The sequence below is a fragment of the Pararge aegeria genome, chromosome W (assembly GCF_905163445.1).
Source record: "Pararge aegeria chromosome W, ilParAegt1.1, whole genome shotgun sequence".
Classification (NCBI taxonomy): domain Eukaryota; kingdom Metazoa; phylum Arthropoda; class Insecta; order Lepidoptera; family Nymphalidae; genus Pararge; species Pararge aegeria.
This window is the reverse complement of record NC_053207.1, coordinates 1,789,678-1,806,394: the sequence shown is the minus strand read 5'-3', so window position 1 is coordinate 1,806,394 and position 16,717 is coordinate 1,789,678. Positions and strand designations below refer to the sequence as shown.

The window sequence follows — 16,717 nt, the reverse complement described above, 5'->3', positions numbered from 1 at the left end:
GTGCGATGAAATATTTACTAAGTATATCGGAACTGTTTCTTTAAAGTTCTATAAAACAGTCCGCGACAACATACGACAACTTTTTGAAGATCATTCGCGGAGGAAATTGCGCGGTTCCGCTAGTTTTTAAATATTAGTAAATTGCATGCCCTTTGGCAAAATTTGGCTTTATACTTTTAAGAAATTATTATTTAGCATTTTATTTGCGCTAGTTATATAAATAAGAATTAATAATAAGATAATTAAAATCGTACATTCTAAGAAAGAAGTTGTCTTTGAATCGGCTAAGCGGCATAAAAACATTTTTAGCCTTTTGGTAGTAAAGTAAAATTTTATATGCATTGACAAAAGTAATGCTGTTAGAACGATTTTCACGAATTGAATCAAAGACGGGTTGGGGCTAAGGCACTCTTGTGGATTTTTGTATATGAATCATTTAAAAATACGCGAGTTGTTCCTTTACCTCCGCTTAGGTCTAGGATTCAGTGGCATCAAGAAAGAAGATAAAAGAAACATTATGGGGAAGAGCTTCTAACGTCATTACAACGACGCGTTGTCTTTGAACTTTTTTTCTTAATTAATTGTTATCTGTATTAAATTAAAATCATAGGATGGAGATAGCTATGATTAGAGTATCTCTTACGTGATCAAATCAGAAATCAGAAGATCCGTAAGGCATTGCTTGAATTTTCTATAAAGTAATTCTGTTGGAAAGATTTAAAAGAATTAAATCAAAGACAGGTTGGGGCTAAGGCACGCTTATGATTTTGTATATTAATTATATCAAAGCACAAGAGTAGTGGCTTGGCCCCCACTTATGTTTAGAATTCAGGGGCATCAAGAAATAAGATAGAATGTAGAAGAAACACAATGTGGAAATTCTACTCTCGTTAATCATTCTAAGGACATGTTGTCTTTGATTTTTTTTTTTCTTAATTTAATTATCATTGTCATTCTATAACTTAATGAAATGTTTCGTAAACTCTTATAAACTATTCTAGTCGATATACTAGCAACACTGCAAATCTTAATGTTTAAATTTTTTTTAAACAAACTATAATTACAAATTTTCAGTTTTGTTACTAACACAGATTAACTTAAAACCTTATAATTATCAATAGGTATTTGTTTTAGGTCAAAATCTTTTCTCTATTCTATTGCACGTTAACGTTTATTACTTCATCAATATCCTTCCGCTCGGATTTTGCTTCGTAAAAATTAAAATTACGATGTCCATATAAATAAAAATGAATAAAAAAACCACAATCGAGGAAGGCTTAAATATCGATAGATAACCCAAAACAGATTTTTATTTCATTTTTGTCTGGATGTCAGTTAGTTAGCGCATCAATAGATTACCTTCGGGCAAGGCATGAAAGACTTTGTCCATTTTACACCATAAATTGTCAATCAATAAGTATATCTATAACAGATTTTTATAATTCTTTAGATTTTTAGATAGTCTGTATGCCTGTCTGTCTGATGTCTATCTGTCGTAAATTTGTGATAGGGAATTAAAAGAATAATTTGTAAGGTGAAACTGGAGTAGGTGCCATTCATAATGTTTACGTGATTAAAGGTTTCAAATAGTGGTCGCTCCAAGAGTAAGAATGGTTTTAATCCCAGTTGGACCCGGTACGTGGTACTACAATCGGGTTCTAAGTTTATTTAAGAATATTTTTCTCAAACTTACTAGGTATTGTTTGTGTAGGTCCCTATATAATTGGGAAATAAAACTAGACGCAGTAGGTGGCGCTGAACTGGTTCTAGGGTTTTAAAGATTTTGCGTGTTTGGAAATACAATTTAAACCGGTAATAACTGTTTTGGTTCGGACGAAGTTGCGAGGGTTAACTTGTTATTTTTAAATATTGGATAAAATAGTTAGGAACAGGTTTCTTTGTATTTCCTATATAATTTGATGGCCTTAAACATTAATTAATAACTTTTCAAAGAAATTTTGACCAGAGATAGCAGCCGAGCGTTACTTAGAGGATAAAGATTCGATTTGAGATTTTGATATTAGATTGTTTTATTTGTTCAACTTTTTTCCAAGAGTATGTGCCTTTAATTCGATGTACTTTTACACTATTTTAAGTAGTGCTAATATGATCCCGTGGCTGTAAAAGTTTGGGTGTTTTATATTAAAATCTATTTAAACATTTCTCTCTTGATTCCTCATTCATACTTAAATATTTTTTAAGAAACCGAAGCAAACAGGTTTCTGATATTGAAAGGTTATACCGGCTATCTGGAGAATTTTATTAACACTTCCTTGTCTTCGCTTAGAGTTGCACTCCACTTTGCTTAAAGTTGTGTGGCCTCCACTGGCGCCACTGGTACCCACCCAACTCTATATTTGGCACGAAGGGATTCCCTTGATCAAAGTTTTAGTAGTCAGATTCTGCCCGTGCCATCCAACTTGACATCTCGTGCTACCGCAGTCCCGTCGTGACCACGATTCATGCAACTGGGTCGAAATATTGACAAATTCAAAATATTATCGTAGTTTGTACCCGTTGATCTATGCTTAAGAAATGTTGATTAACCACGAAAATCTTAGTTTAAAATCTTTAATAAGGTTGACAATTAAGATTCACTTAGCAAATGCTCGTTAGTGTGCGAATGCCAAATCGGTAAGAACTAGCAGGGAATGATCATCTCTTTTTTCACTTGATTCCTTACGTATGCATTATGCTCGAAATGCTCCAACATTTCACGCACTCTCGTTGCTTTATAATCTGATTGCTCAGCACCAGTGAATTGACATTTTAATTAAAGTTTATCTTACTTCATAAATTATATCTAAATCAATTAACTAATAAGGTAAACAATAATATTTGTAATAAACATCTGTTACTGACTTATTATACATTTTGGCTAGCTGTAAGTATATTAACGATATAAATTTATACATAAGTATATTAAAATGTAGACTATTTGATTGGATATTATATAATTGCTTTTGAAATGAATATTAACTGAATTTTATTTTATCTGTCCAAATGAATATTTGGACGGCTAAATTAAATATTAATACTGGCATTTTACTATTTAACGATTCAATTACGTTGACATTATTTTTGTGACCAAAAAAAAAATTTGGACTTAGTGTGTGTTCAAAATTGTATTTGGTAATTTTAATTTTGAAATATTTGTAATATTGCGACATTTGGTTTTATTATGCTTATAATAAAATGTTTTTTTACCAATTTTCTCCAATAAGTTACTTGATTGATCGATCAAATACGGCGACGGTGTGATACAGAGTTCTGTCTATTTTACTAAGCGACTCATAACCACATGTAAATATTTTCGGCGATTGTGAATGGTGATTAAGATCTGTAATAACTATAACAATTGCCTTACGGTGGCATTTTGAATATTAGGAGAAAAGAGTTATTCTTATCGATAGGTACTTAAAGTATTAATGTAATTATTAAGAAATTATTAGATGGCATTTTAAAGCGCTATATAAATAAGTATTAATAATAATATAATTAAAATCGTACATTCTAAGAAAGACGTTGTCTTTGTATCGGCTAAGCGGCATAAAAAGAATTTAATCTTTTGGTAGTAAAGTAAAATTTTATATGCATTATTTGCAATTTTATATGATACATACACATCACATAAAATTTAGACATACAGGTGGGGAAATTAAAACAATCAACCGAATGGTGTTGGAACGATTTTCAAGGATTGAATCAAAGACGGGTTGGGGCTAAGGCACTCTTGTGGATTTTTGTATATGAATCATTTAAAAGTCCATGAGTTGTACCTTTGCCTCCGCTTATGTCTAGGATTCAGTGGCATCAAGAAAGAACATAAAGAAACATAATGGGAAAGAACTTCGTCATTACAGCGACGTGTTGTCTTTGAACTTTTTTACTTAATTAAATTGTTATCCGATTTAAATTACAATCTGTTTTAAAAAAAGCATTGCTTGAATTTTCTATAAACACGTCAGAGCTATTTAACTCCTAGAATTATACGTTTAAGTTTAAGTCGTACAAACTAGTTAATATAATACATTTTATTTATGTTCATTTCAAGGAAGAAATTCTGTTCGAAATATTTTCAAGAATTTAATCAAAGACGGGTTGGCGCTAAGGCACGCTTTATGTTTTGTATATGAATGATTTCACAACACATGAGTAGTGTCTTGGCCCCCGCTTATGTCTAGAATGCAGTGGCATCAAGAAAGAAGATAGAATAAACACAATGTGGAAGTTTTTTTTAAAACAAACAAAAATTACAAATTTTCATCTTTGTTTTTAACACAGATTGATGTCTTAAAACCTCATATTTATCAATAGATATTTGTTTTAAAACTTCATCAATATCCTTCCGCTCGGATTATTCTTATTACAATTAAAATTACGATGGCCATATTAATAAAAATGATACATTAATTTCGGCAATTACTATTTCCTTAACTTCCGAACGACTGTACTAAATTAGAAAATTCTCTTTTCTTTTTGAATAAAAATATAATAAAAGTGTAACTGCGTGATTCCAGTAGGTACATACAAAAATTAAATCCAGGAAGTCTTTAATATCGATAGAGAACCTAAAACAGATTTTTATTTAATTTTTCTCTGGATGTCAGTTAGTTCGTGCATCAATTGGTTACCTTTGGGCAGGGCATGGAAGACTTTGTCAATTTTACACCATAACTTGTCAATCAATAGGTATAAATATAACATATTTTTATAACTCTTTTTTAGATTTTTAGATAGTCTGCATGTCTGCTGTCTATCTGTCCTAAATTTGTGATAGGGAATTAAAATAATAATAGGTAAGGTGAAACTGGAGTAGATGCCTGTCCTTTGATAATGTTTATGTTGTTTATGTGATTGAAGGTTTCAAATAGTGGGTGCTTAAAGCTCCAAGGGTAAATATAGGTTTTATCTTAGTTGTACCTAGTATGTGGTACTGCAATTGGGTTCAATTGTACTGCAAAAGGTTTATTGCAGAATATTTTCCTCAAAATTACTAGGTATTGTTTGAGTAGGTACCTATATAATAGGGAAATAAAACTAGACGCAGTAGGTGGCGCTGTAAACTGGTTTATTTATTTATTTTTTATTTATTTATACACATTATTTGTACACCACAAATAGGTTAAAAAAACAATAAACATAACAAAAATAAACTTCAAAAGTAGGATACAAAGGGCGGCCTTATCGCTTATAGCAATCACTTCCAGGCAACCTAGAAAAACCAAGGGAAACCGATTGGTGGGGTGTATTATTATTATATACATACTTACGAACAATTAAACACTAATACTTATCAAGATTACACACATAAAATACTGGTTCTAGGGTTTTAAAGATTTTTCGCGTTTGGAAATACAATTTAAACCGGTAATACCCGTTTTCGTTCAGAAGAAGTCGCGCGGGTCAGCTAGTTATTTATAAATATTGGATAAAAAAAGATAGGAACAGGTTTCCTTCTATTTCCTTTACAAATTTATGGCCTTCTCTTACTTCTAGTAATGTGATGAAAATTCATTAATAACTTATAGAATTTTGACCAGAGATAGCAGATCACAATTTTGTACCTTCCCTATAGTCAACGATCCTTACTTAGATTAGATTGTTTTATTTGATCAACTATTTTCCAAGAGTATGTGCCTTTAATTCGATGTACTTTTACCATATTTTAGGTAGTATATAAGTCGATGTACTTTTACCATATGGCTGATATGATTCCGTTGCTGTAGAAATTCGGGTTTTTTTTTGGTAAAATCAATTAGAATACTCCTGAAGTAATGCTGTTGGAACTATATTCAAGAATTGAATCAAAGACGGGTTGGGGCTTAGGCACTCTTATTGGTTTTCAAAACCTGTGAGAAGTGTCTTGGCCTCCACTTATGTCTAGACTGCAGTGGCATCAAGAAAGAAGATAGAAGAAATACAATGTGGAAGATCTACGTCCATCATTCTAATGACATATTGTCTTTGATCTTTTTTCTGTGTTAATTTAATGTTTCGTATGCAAACTTTTATAAGTTATTCTAGACGATGTACCTCAAATCACCGCAATTATACATTTTTAATACTTTTAAAACAAACAAAATTACAAGTTTTCAGCCTTGTTAGTCTGCGACTTCGTCCGCGCACAACTTCTGTTCAGTATTTTTTTCAATACAAACTTTCATCTGCTATTCTTTACAATATAGCCTGACCAATTATTGCATTTTCTCAGGTAGGGTAAATAGCCTAGAACCTACTTGTAAAAACTAAATAGTTTCAGATTTTAACACTACTATTACAAACAATAATAATAACTTTTCAGAAGCGACATTGTACAGACTATTTTCATCACCTAAACAGAATTAACTCACGTAGGGTGAAGAAGGCCTACGCCTGTAAACCACTGGTAGTAATAATTAATTTAAGTTATTAATTAACATTGTATGCATACATTTCAATCTATTTTGCTCATAACCTATTTTAGATTTACAGTAAACATTTAATTATTTAATGATTACTTCGACATAGCCTTTAAACTTCTTCTAAAAACTAAATAGATTCAGATTTTAACACTGGTTTTACAAACAATAATAATAACTTTTCAGTCTTATTATTATAGATTATTTTTTTTGCTTGGTACCAATAACATTTATTATTTATAAATAATCTAATATTCAAATAGAATAAGGACTCATAAGAATTAATTGGAATGTCCACAGAACTATTATGTACAGACTCAGTGTACAGGAAATAGAACACACTAAGAGATTCGACTTTGTCAAACTTGCTGTTTAGTTTGGGATTATCAACAATAAGTTGTTGATTTTTCAATCCGATCGAGATCCTCCGGCTTAGAGTTGTGAGCAGTATACAATAAATATAGTTCTTTATACCTGATATACTCGCTACATTTCGATTAATTAGAATTAGTGTGCAAATAAGACTATCGTTTCGTAAACTGTGATTGATTTCGAATTGGAAAATTAAAAAAAAAAATATCTAGAAAACATATCTGCCGCTCAGATTTTTTACCGTAATTATTCAAATTACGATATTCTTAGATAGAAATATTGTCCTATACAAATTCATGACCTTAATTTTTCAAAAAGTTTCATTATACCTGCGTGATACAACTTTAGAAATTTTGATCACATTTTTGTACTTCCTCTATAATCAACGAGCCTTAGGTACTAAGACGATACCGTCAGATTAAATGACTTGACCGTAAATTCGAAGCTTAATTGATTGAGATAGCACTTCCGTTTCCGCTTACTTCCCTTCTCTTTCTAAGTGTTTGTATGCCTCTCTTTCGCACATCATCCCCTCTTTCCTCACCACCGGGGGGGGCTCGTGTGATCAGCGCTCGAGCAACTTGTTCATTGGCGTTTTTATTTCCGCTGCGCAAGGTTCGTTGAAGAACCATTATACATTCCCTAATAAATATTAATTCAGTGTTATTAATATTTTAAGTAATAAATATAAGAAGGAAACAGTGATCAACGATAGTTCACGTAAGTGTTTAACCTTTTATAATTTACTTTCTAACAGTTTTACTGTTCGTTTAGATTAATGAATTATATGCCTGTTTAATTTTTATTAACAAGATGCAGCATTCACAATCGATTTCTCCTTTGTGAATACGATTATCTGTACCGTGAAATTAAATTATTCACTGTAGATTACAGTCGTTGCCACGTTTATATGCATACCCGCATACATTTTTATTTTTACGAACCTAAAACAATACGGGCAATCGTTATTGTTTGATTTTATTAAAATTCTACCCTCAAATAAAAAACATTTCTTAGATTTTTTCTTAACGCTTTATTTCAAACGGAAGGATAAATAAGTTTCGTTAAGTACGGTTTCAATGTATTTTTTGTGTTAGGAAATGGAAAACGATATCGTTCTTGATGATGAGACTGCGGGCCCATCTCGCCGCAAATCACATAGTAGCTCATCAAGCAGCTCGAGTACTTCATCGAGCTCTAGTGGGTCGACGGGTCGAAAACGAAAGCGTCAACGGCGTCATCGTCATAAGAAATCAAAGCGTTCTCGACGCTCAGACGATAGGTTTGGCAAACTGTTCAAGGAAGTGGGTGAACTTCGTAATTTACTTGCTCATAGTATTAATACAGGTGTTGTCCCGAATTCTAACGATTGCTGTAATGAATCGTGTATTGATTTAAATTTAAGCCGCGAATTGGTTTTTGATGAAAAAGATATAACGGCGAGTAGTAGTCAAATTGCAAAAGACCCGATCACTTTTTCAATTGAGACTAAACTTAAGGAACATTCAGTTCCAAAAGCACCAAGTGATTTTTTAAAAATTCTTAATACTGTTCAACACTTTGATAACACTGAGTGGTGTGAAGTTCGTTATGCCGAAACACAAAAATTATATAGTCATTCTCCTGGTTTTGTAGAGTAAGAGGTTAATGAAGAAATTAAAGCCTATGAGTCAACCCGATATTTAGCCCAAGCCGATAAGGCTTATGCTGCCCAAACCTTCTGTTTTTTAAAACTAAGGGAAGTTTTGCAAGAAACTATAAAAAGTTTTTTGACATGGGCAAAAGACAAGATTTAAATTTTGATAATTTACAAGAAAAAATTGTTGATTTATTTTTAAAAGGCGATGTACATAAAGTATCATCCGACCTTTTGCAATTACTATGCGGCCATAGAGCTGAGATAATTCAAATGAGACGTGATGGCATAACGAAATTTATACGAGACCCGCTTATTAAAACGTCTTTGCGTAAAGTTCCACCTTCATGCCGAAATCTTTTTAATGCAGATTCTTTTACTTCGGCTCTCGAGAAGATCGGTGGCGTTAAGAAAGCATTTTTACCACTTAAACCTTCTGACAGATCAGTTTCTAAAGCTGGATCTAGCAGAGCTTTATCTAATAACCACCCTCCGCAGGGGGCGGTCACTTACAATGGCCCTTCACAGGGCACAGTACCTATGCACTGGCATGCGCAAGCTGCACATCCATTACAGAATGCTCCTCCGCAGGGGAGTCATTACTATTATCAATATCCTCAGGGAAACGTTGGTAACAATTCTAATCGAAGAGGGGCATCCAGTAGTAGGGGTTCCTTTCGATCTAGAGCTGGACGACAAAATAGATCAGCCAGAAATCAGAGTGCATTCACAGGTTCCTCTAAGAACGAAAATTTTAAAAAGCAAAAGTTGTGACTCGAGTCGCGTGAGCACCGAGTTCAAGGCAGGCCAGTTAATTCAGTTTATCCAACATTGGGAGGAATTAGGCGCTCCGAAATTCCTTATCAAAATATTAAAAGGTTATCGCATACCTTTTCTCCAGAGGCCTCCGTTAATTGTACCAAACGTAAAAAAGAGTGCCTTCGTCACTCCAATTTCATCAGATATGACTATTCTTATAAATCAAATGAAAATACAGGATGTTCTCGAAGTCGCGGATTCATCCCCAAGCTTTTTGTCAACAATGTTCCTTGTGCCGAAAAGCAACGGCTCCTACCGCCCAATTTTCAATTTGAGAGCCCTAAACGAGTTTGTTTCCACAGATCGGTTCAAACTAATAAATATTTATCGAATACCAGATTTTCTGCAACCCCGAGATTGGCTATGCAAGATAGACCTTTCTCAGGCCTATTACCATTTAGCTATAACCAGGTCCCAAAGACGGTTCCTCAGACTAATCTACAACGGAGAATTACTTCAAATGACATGTCTACCGTTTGGTTTGAGCACAGCTCCAAAGGTATTCGCGTCAATGACCAATTGGATCGCTCAGACTTTGCGAGAAAAAGGCATTCGCATCATTGTATATTTGGACGATTTTCTGTTAGCCCATCAAAATGTAAACATTCTCAGAACGCAGGTTCAAGTGGTACTAGAGAGACTACAGTACCTAGGTTGGCAGGTGAATTTCAAAAAATCCGAGCTCAACCCTCAAATGAATCTAGTATACCTAGGCATTCATTGGGACCCTTGGCTCAACCAAAAACGACTACCATCAGAGAAGTATCACAGTTTGTTGACCAAGGTGTCAAGCATTTTGAGGGAAAACAAAGTGGGTTTAAAGTGCCTTCAAAGTCTGGTCGGCCATCTAAATTTTGCCAGTTTTGCAGTTCCAAAGGGCAGGCTGAACCATCGGAGCTTACTAGATCTCTTAAATTCAATTCCAAAAACCTCAAAAAAGTTGTATGTTATACCAGCAGAGGCACAAATGGATTTGAAATGGTGGCTACAGAATTACCGGACCTCATCACCGATTCACATCGAACCACCAACTCATTTCCTAACCACAGATGCTTCCGATCTGGCTTGGGGCGCCCAGCTGGACAGTTTGTCACTGTCAGGACCATGGAACAGGCAGGAGGCTCAGTTGCACTGCAACCAAAAAGAAATGCTTGCAATATTCAAAGTCCTACAAGGCCATTATCAGCTCCTGCAAGATGCTACAGTACTTGTACAGTGCGACAGCAGAACGGTAGTTGCTTACCTACGCAACGAGGGAGGGACAATATCAAAACCCCTGACAGTCATAACGAAAAAGGTATTCGGGGTACTGGACGAGCACAATATCGTTCTAAAAGTTTTTCATTTACCAGGGAAATTGAATATTCTTGCCGATCGACTTTCTCGGTATCAAAAGACTGCGGAATGGCACCTGGTTCCTTCATGCACGGAGATGATATTCAGAAAATTCGGGATCCCTGTGATAGATCTTTTTGCATCGCAGACAGCACATGTAGTTGCCAACTATGTATCGATAGATTTGAACGACAAGCAGGCAATTTGTCACGACGCATTCTCGATCGACTGGAACTACCCTTTAGCCTGGATATTTCCACCACCTTGTCTGGTACCAAGAGTTCTTGCACACCTCAACCGGGCCTCCGGAATTTTCCTTGTGGTAGTTCCTCGGTGGGACAGAGTTTTCTGGAGGGGAGACTTGAAAACGCGAGCAATAGAGGCTCCGTTTACCATCAGAAATCTCAGTCACTCCTTAGTGGACACGTCGTCGGGCCGTCCACCTCCCAAGGTTCAGGATATAACTTTAGAAGTATGGAAATGTGGGGGTGGGATCAAAACCTCCTAAACTGGAATTTTGATCAAATTAATTTGTTGCAATCATCTTGGCGACCGTCAACGCGCAAGACTTACAAGGTTGCTTGGTCACGATGGCTAAAATGGGCTGAGAAACATGGAATAAATCCAACTAATCCAGACGGATCAGCATTAGCAAGGTTTTTGGCAGACTTGTTTCTAATTGACAAATTATCGTATAACACTATTCTTCTACATAAATCTGTAATAGCTACATTGTGTAATGCAAATTCATCTGGCATTTTAGGTTCACATACTTTAGTAAAACATGTTCTCAAATCAATTGCTCTCAAACAACCGGTAGCAAGTAGACCATCCACCTGGAACATTGATGATCTTCTATCTTATTTAACAAATCGTAAAATTGATTCGAATAACACCTTTATAACTTCCAGACATACTGCCGCGTTATTATTACTTTGTTCTGGAAGAAGAATACATGATTTAACACTTTTTAGGGTTGATTCAGATCACCTAATCATTTCTAATGACTATGTAATTTTGTGGCCAGTTTTTGGATCTAAAACTGACTCTGCAACATATAGGCAATCAGGCTGGAAATTGCTAAAAAATTCAGAAAATGTTAATCTTGATCCTGTCTATTGGATACACCGAACGATTGATATCCTCAAGGATAGGCGGAAATCGGCGACATGCAATAATTTATTCATGAACATTAGGGGTCAAGCCAAACCTGCTTCGCGGGCAGTAATAGCAGGTTGGATTAGATCTTTATTGTTAGAAGCTAATATAATAGCCACTCCTGGCAGCTTTCGATCTGCGGTTGCTTCCAAAAATTGGTCTCAAGATCTTCCAATTGATAACATTTTGGCTAGAGGCAATTGGAGAGCTGAAGGCACATTTCGAAAATTTTACAAGCGGCAGGTTAGACCAGCTGTTGCCAGATCTGATTCTATTGTTAACTTATTTGATCCTATAAATTAATTTCTCGGAATGTGTAATTTGAATTAAAGGAAACATGTTATTAGTTTGGTCTTTTCTGATTTGTTAATGTATTACAGTGTATACAATCAGATTGTAATGAAAGTTTCTCTCATCAATAAAAGTATACTTTTGCACATCCTATACGTATTTGATTTACAAAATATGCGTTGATAATAATTATTATCTTTAAAGTTTATCTGTATTTCTAATCCATAGACTGGATTAAGAAGAATTAATTAAATTGTTTTAAATTTAATCTAATGTTGAAGCGATTAATTCATTCTTTCTCACATTGACGTTTTACACCACCAGGCGATAACAAACACGTCTCAATCAATTAAGCTTCGAATTTACGGTCAAGTCATTTAATAGCAGCGTTTTTCCTGAAATAAAACGCTTATTAAATACTTACCTAAATTCGAAGCTTAAGATAATTTCTGCCTGTTGATTTTTACCGCAATGAACAAGTTGCTCGAGCGCTGATCACACGAGCCCCCCCCGGTGGTGAGGAAAGAGGGGAGGATGTGCGAAAGAGAGGCATACAAACACTTAGAAAGAGAAGGGAAGTAAGCGGAAACGGAAGTGCTATCTCAATCAATTAAGCTTCGAATTTAGGTAAGTATTTAATAAGCGTTTTATTTCAGGAAAAATGCTGCTATTATTTTATTTGGTCATATATATTCTAACGTTGTTGTTATAAAACTACGTGTGCCGTAAATTCGAGGTTATCATTCGAGGTATTCGAGGGTTCAGATATCTGAGGATGCAAGGTGAATGTTATATGGCGAATGTTATGAACACTTCCTAAACTTCGCTTGGGGTTGCACTTCACTAAGAGTTACGTGTCCTCCATTGGACGCCAGGGTGGTAGTAATTATTAAATTAAGTTATTAATTAACATTATATTCTTACTTTTAAATGAATTTTGCTAATAACCTATTATAGATTTACATTTAACCTAGGTTTTATGGGGACTAAGTATGCGTTTTGGCTAGCTGTAAAGGCTGTAAGCTAAGGATTCTTAGGATATAAATAAATACATAAATATATTAAAACGTGAACTATTTAATTGGTTATTATATAATTGCTTTTCAAATGAATATCAATTTAATTTTATATTAATCAAATCCAATATTCATTTGAACAGCTAAGCTAAGCATTTCATTATTTAATGTTTTAATTACTATGACATTATTTTTTAAAATATTCTTTAAAATATCGGTCTTTTAATATTGTGCTAAAAATTGTATTTAGTAATTTAATTTTTTTAAATAATTGTAATATTGCATGCCGTTAGGCGAAATTTGGCTTTATACTCGTACATTTATTATGCTTATAATAAGATGTTTTGTTACCAATTTTCTGCTATAAGTTACTTGATCAATCGTCATTGATAAATCTTGAGTTCAGTCTATTTTCCTAAGCGACTCATAACCACATGTAGTATGGCATTTGAATATTAGTAAAAAAAAAGTTATTCTTATCGATAGTATCTATCGATAGATAGTATCTAAGTATTGATGTAATTATTAAGAAATTATTAGTTAGAATTTTATTTGCGCAAGTTATATACATAAGTCTTGTTAAAAGAATTAATAATAAAAAAAAATATTATTAAAAAAAAAAAAATTAAATCGCACATTCTAAGAAAACATTTTAAGTCTTTTGGTAGTAAAGTAAAATTTTATATCATAAGTTGTAATGCTATGAGGATACAACTGAAATAAAGTTAAGACATACGGGTGGGGAAACTAAACGAATCAACCGAAAGAAGTAATCTGCTAGAACGATTTTCAAGAATTGAATCACAGACGGGTTGGGGCTAAGGCACTCTCGTGGATTTTTGTATATGAATCATTTAAAAGTCCGCCATTTGTACCTTTGCCTCCGCTTATGTCTAGAATTCAGTTGCATCAAGAAAGAAGAAAGAAGATAAAAGATAGAAGCAACACAATGTGGAAGATCTACGTGCATCATTCTAAGGACATTTGTCTTTAATTTTTTTTATAAATTTAATTCTCATCCAAATTTACATTATAGTTAATTAAATGTTTCTCATACAATATTTTATCCAATATTTTAGAAGATGTACGTCTAATTACTGCAATTCTTAATTTTTAACACTTTTTAAAACAACCAAAAATTACAAGTTCTCTCTCAGCTTTGTTAGATGCCTTATAATTATCAATAGGTGTTCTGGGCCAAAATTCGTTCTCTTTTCTATTGCACGTTACCATTTATAACTTTATCAATATCCTTTCGCTCGGATATTTCATATTAAATATTCAAATTACGATGAACATACAAACAAAAATCGGCAATTACTATTTCCTTAACTTCCAACGACTGCACTAAATTGGATAATTCTTATTTCTTTGTTTTTGTTATTGTCAAGACAGGGTTCATACCCTGTCTTGACAATAACAAAAACAAAGAAATAAGTACCTACTAACTACTTGTCTGACAATATCAAAATTCTAAGAAATCTACCATAATTAAAAAAAAAAATACAATAAAATTGTAACTGGATAATCCTATCCTGTACATTTATTATTGAAAAAAAAAACAATCCAGGAAGGCTTAAATATCGATAGAGAACCCAAAACAGATTTTTATTTCATTTTTTTCTGGATGTCAGTTAGTTCGCGACCCCATATACCCCCACCCCCAGGTGGGGGTATATGGGGTCCCCTTTGGCAGGGCATAGAAGATTTTGTCCATTTTACACAATAACTTGACAATCATAAGTTATATCTACAACAGAATTTTATAAAATAATTAAATAAATTTTAATACTTTACCTTACAAACTAGATAACATAATAATACTTATTTATGTTAATTTCAAAGAAGTTATACTTGTGGAAAGATTTTCAAGAATGAATCAAAGACGGGTTGGGGCTAAAGAACTTTTTATGTTTTGTATATGAATGATTTCACAACACATGAGTAGTGCCTTGGCCCCCGCTTATGTCTAGAATGCAGTGACATCAAGAAAGAAGATAGAAGAAACACAATGTGGCAGACGTTTATCATTCTGATGACATTTTGTCTTTTTTTTTTTTCTTTACTTAACTTATTGGCAATGTTAACGTGATCGGAGGTTTTAAAAAGTGGGTGATTAAATACCTCATCCGTTCGTTTAAATATGTTGAAATACTACCCGTAGGTACTTCATACTTACTACATATATACTTATAATCAAACTGTAACTGGAAAATTTCTGTACATTTAATATATTTTGAAAATTTTGACCGGGGGATGCTTTATAATCGATACTGCGTCCAAAGCGTGATTTTTATTTCATTTTTGTCTGTCTGTCTGTCTGTCTGTCTGTCTGTCTGTCTGTCTGTCTTTCTGTCTGTCCGGGCATCACGTGAAAACGGATTGAACTACTGAACGGATTGAAATAAAATTTGGTGTAGTGGTAGCTGATATTCCGAGTCAAAATATAGGATACTTTTTATTCCGATAGACAATAAGTTTCCTCCGGGAAATGGGATGAAATTTTTTATCAATTTTACTTCATAGCTCCGTTAAATTTGAACTAATTTTTATAATTCTTTTTTTATTTGAAGGTGTATACAATCAAACCAGTTTTGTCTAATTTTAATGAAGATCTGAGAAATATTGTCGGAGATAAAGGACATAACTCTTTACCCCTACCCTACTAATATTATAAATGCGAAAGTTTGTGAGGATGGATGAATGGATTGATGTATGTATGTATGTATGTATGTATCAACTAAAATAATGACAACTTACTAACTCAGTATACCACGTAAAATAATAGTAGGTACATAGCTAGCCGCGATGATTATGATGTTAGCATCAGATCTATTGACTCATACGCAGACGAAGTCGCGTTGGCCCGCTAGTATCTAATATAATATTAGGTTTGTTTATTTGGCACTTCCAGTACGATTGAAAAAACTTTACGTTTGGGATCTGATTTATTAAGTTAGATGCAGACTTTGATGCAATAAAACATTCGTTAATAACAGCTTATCATAGAAATTTAGACCAGTGCTTTATAAACGAGCCTTACTTACAGGATAAAGCAGAATATAAATAAGATTGTTTTATCTTGTCTAATACTTTTTACAAATATGTGACATGAATACAAAGTGTTTTAACCATATTGTAATTAGTATTATGACTCAGTTTATGCAATCTTGAAAAGATTCTACGGACACCATTGATTACTGTCATCTGCTAAATGTTATGAAGTGACTAACCGGCTGTTCTATACTAAAATGGAGTGGTATTTGATGCTTCAATATTAGTCGTGTACACGGTTTCTGGGTTTTCTTAATTCTGTGGATTAGAATAGCCTTGACGTCTTTAACTGTATGACGGCCGTACGGTCAGATATTTGTTTAAATTACGTAGGAACTTAAATTATTGTTTGTTGTCTTATGTAGCGGTCTCCACATTACAGAACTAGATGGCTCCACAAAAATCATCTTCCTATTGTTACGATCGAGCGTATCCCCATAGCTCCCATGCAGTGGGAAGATCTTCCTCCGAGCGGGTGATCGTGCTCGGTGACCGAGGACCGAACATTCATCATTGGAAGTTGTATATATAGGCATCCTTTGTAAACACTTTGCTAGCGCGATGCAGGATTTTTGTGGCGCCATCTAGTTCTGTAATGTGGAGACCTATTTGCTTATTTACTTGATTGGCTACAC

At 33.8% G+C, this 16,717-nt stretch overlaps 1 protein-coding gene across 1 annotated transcript; it reads left to right on the top strand.

Moving 5' to 3' along the window:
* Nucleotides 1-8,923: 8,923 nt before the first annotated feature.
* LOC120635928 lies at nt 8,924-11,071 on the top strand. The gene has a single exon (XM_039907141.1). The coding sequence runs from the start codon at nt 8,924-8,926 to the stop codon at nt 11,069-11,071; it is 2,148 nt and encodes a 715-aa protein (XP_039763075.1).
* The last annotated feature ends 5,646 nt before the right edge of the window (nt 11,072-16,717 follow it).

Excerpts from the sequence above, each read along its gene's own strand:
- LOC120635928 (XM_039907141.1), top strand. The coding sequence starts at position 8,924 with ATGGCCCTTCACAGGGCACAGTACCTATGCACTGGCATGCGCAAGCTG.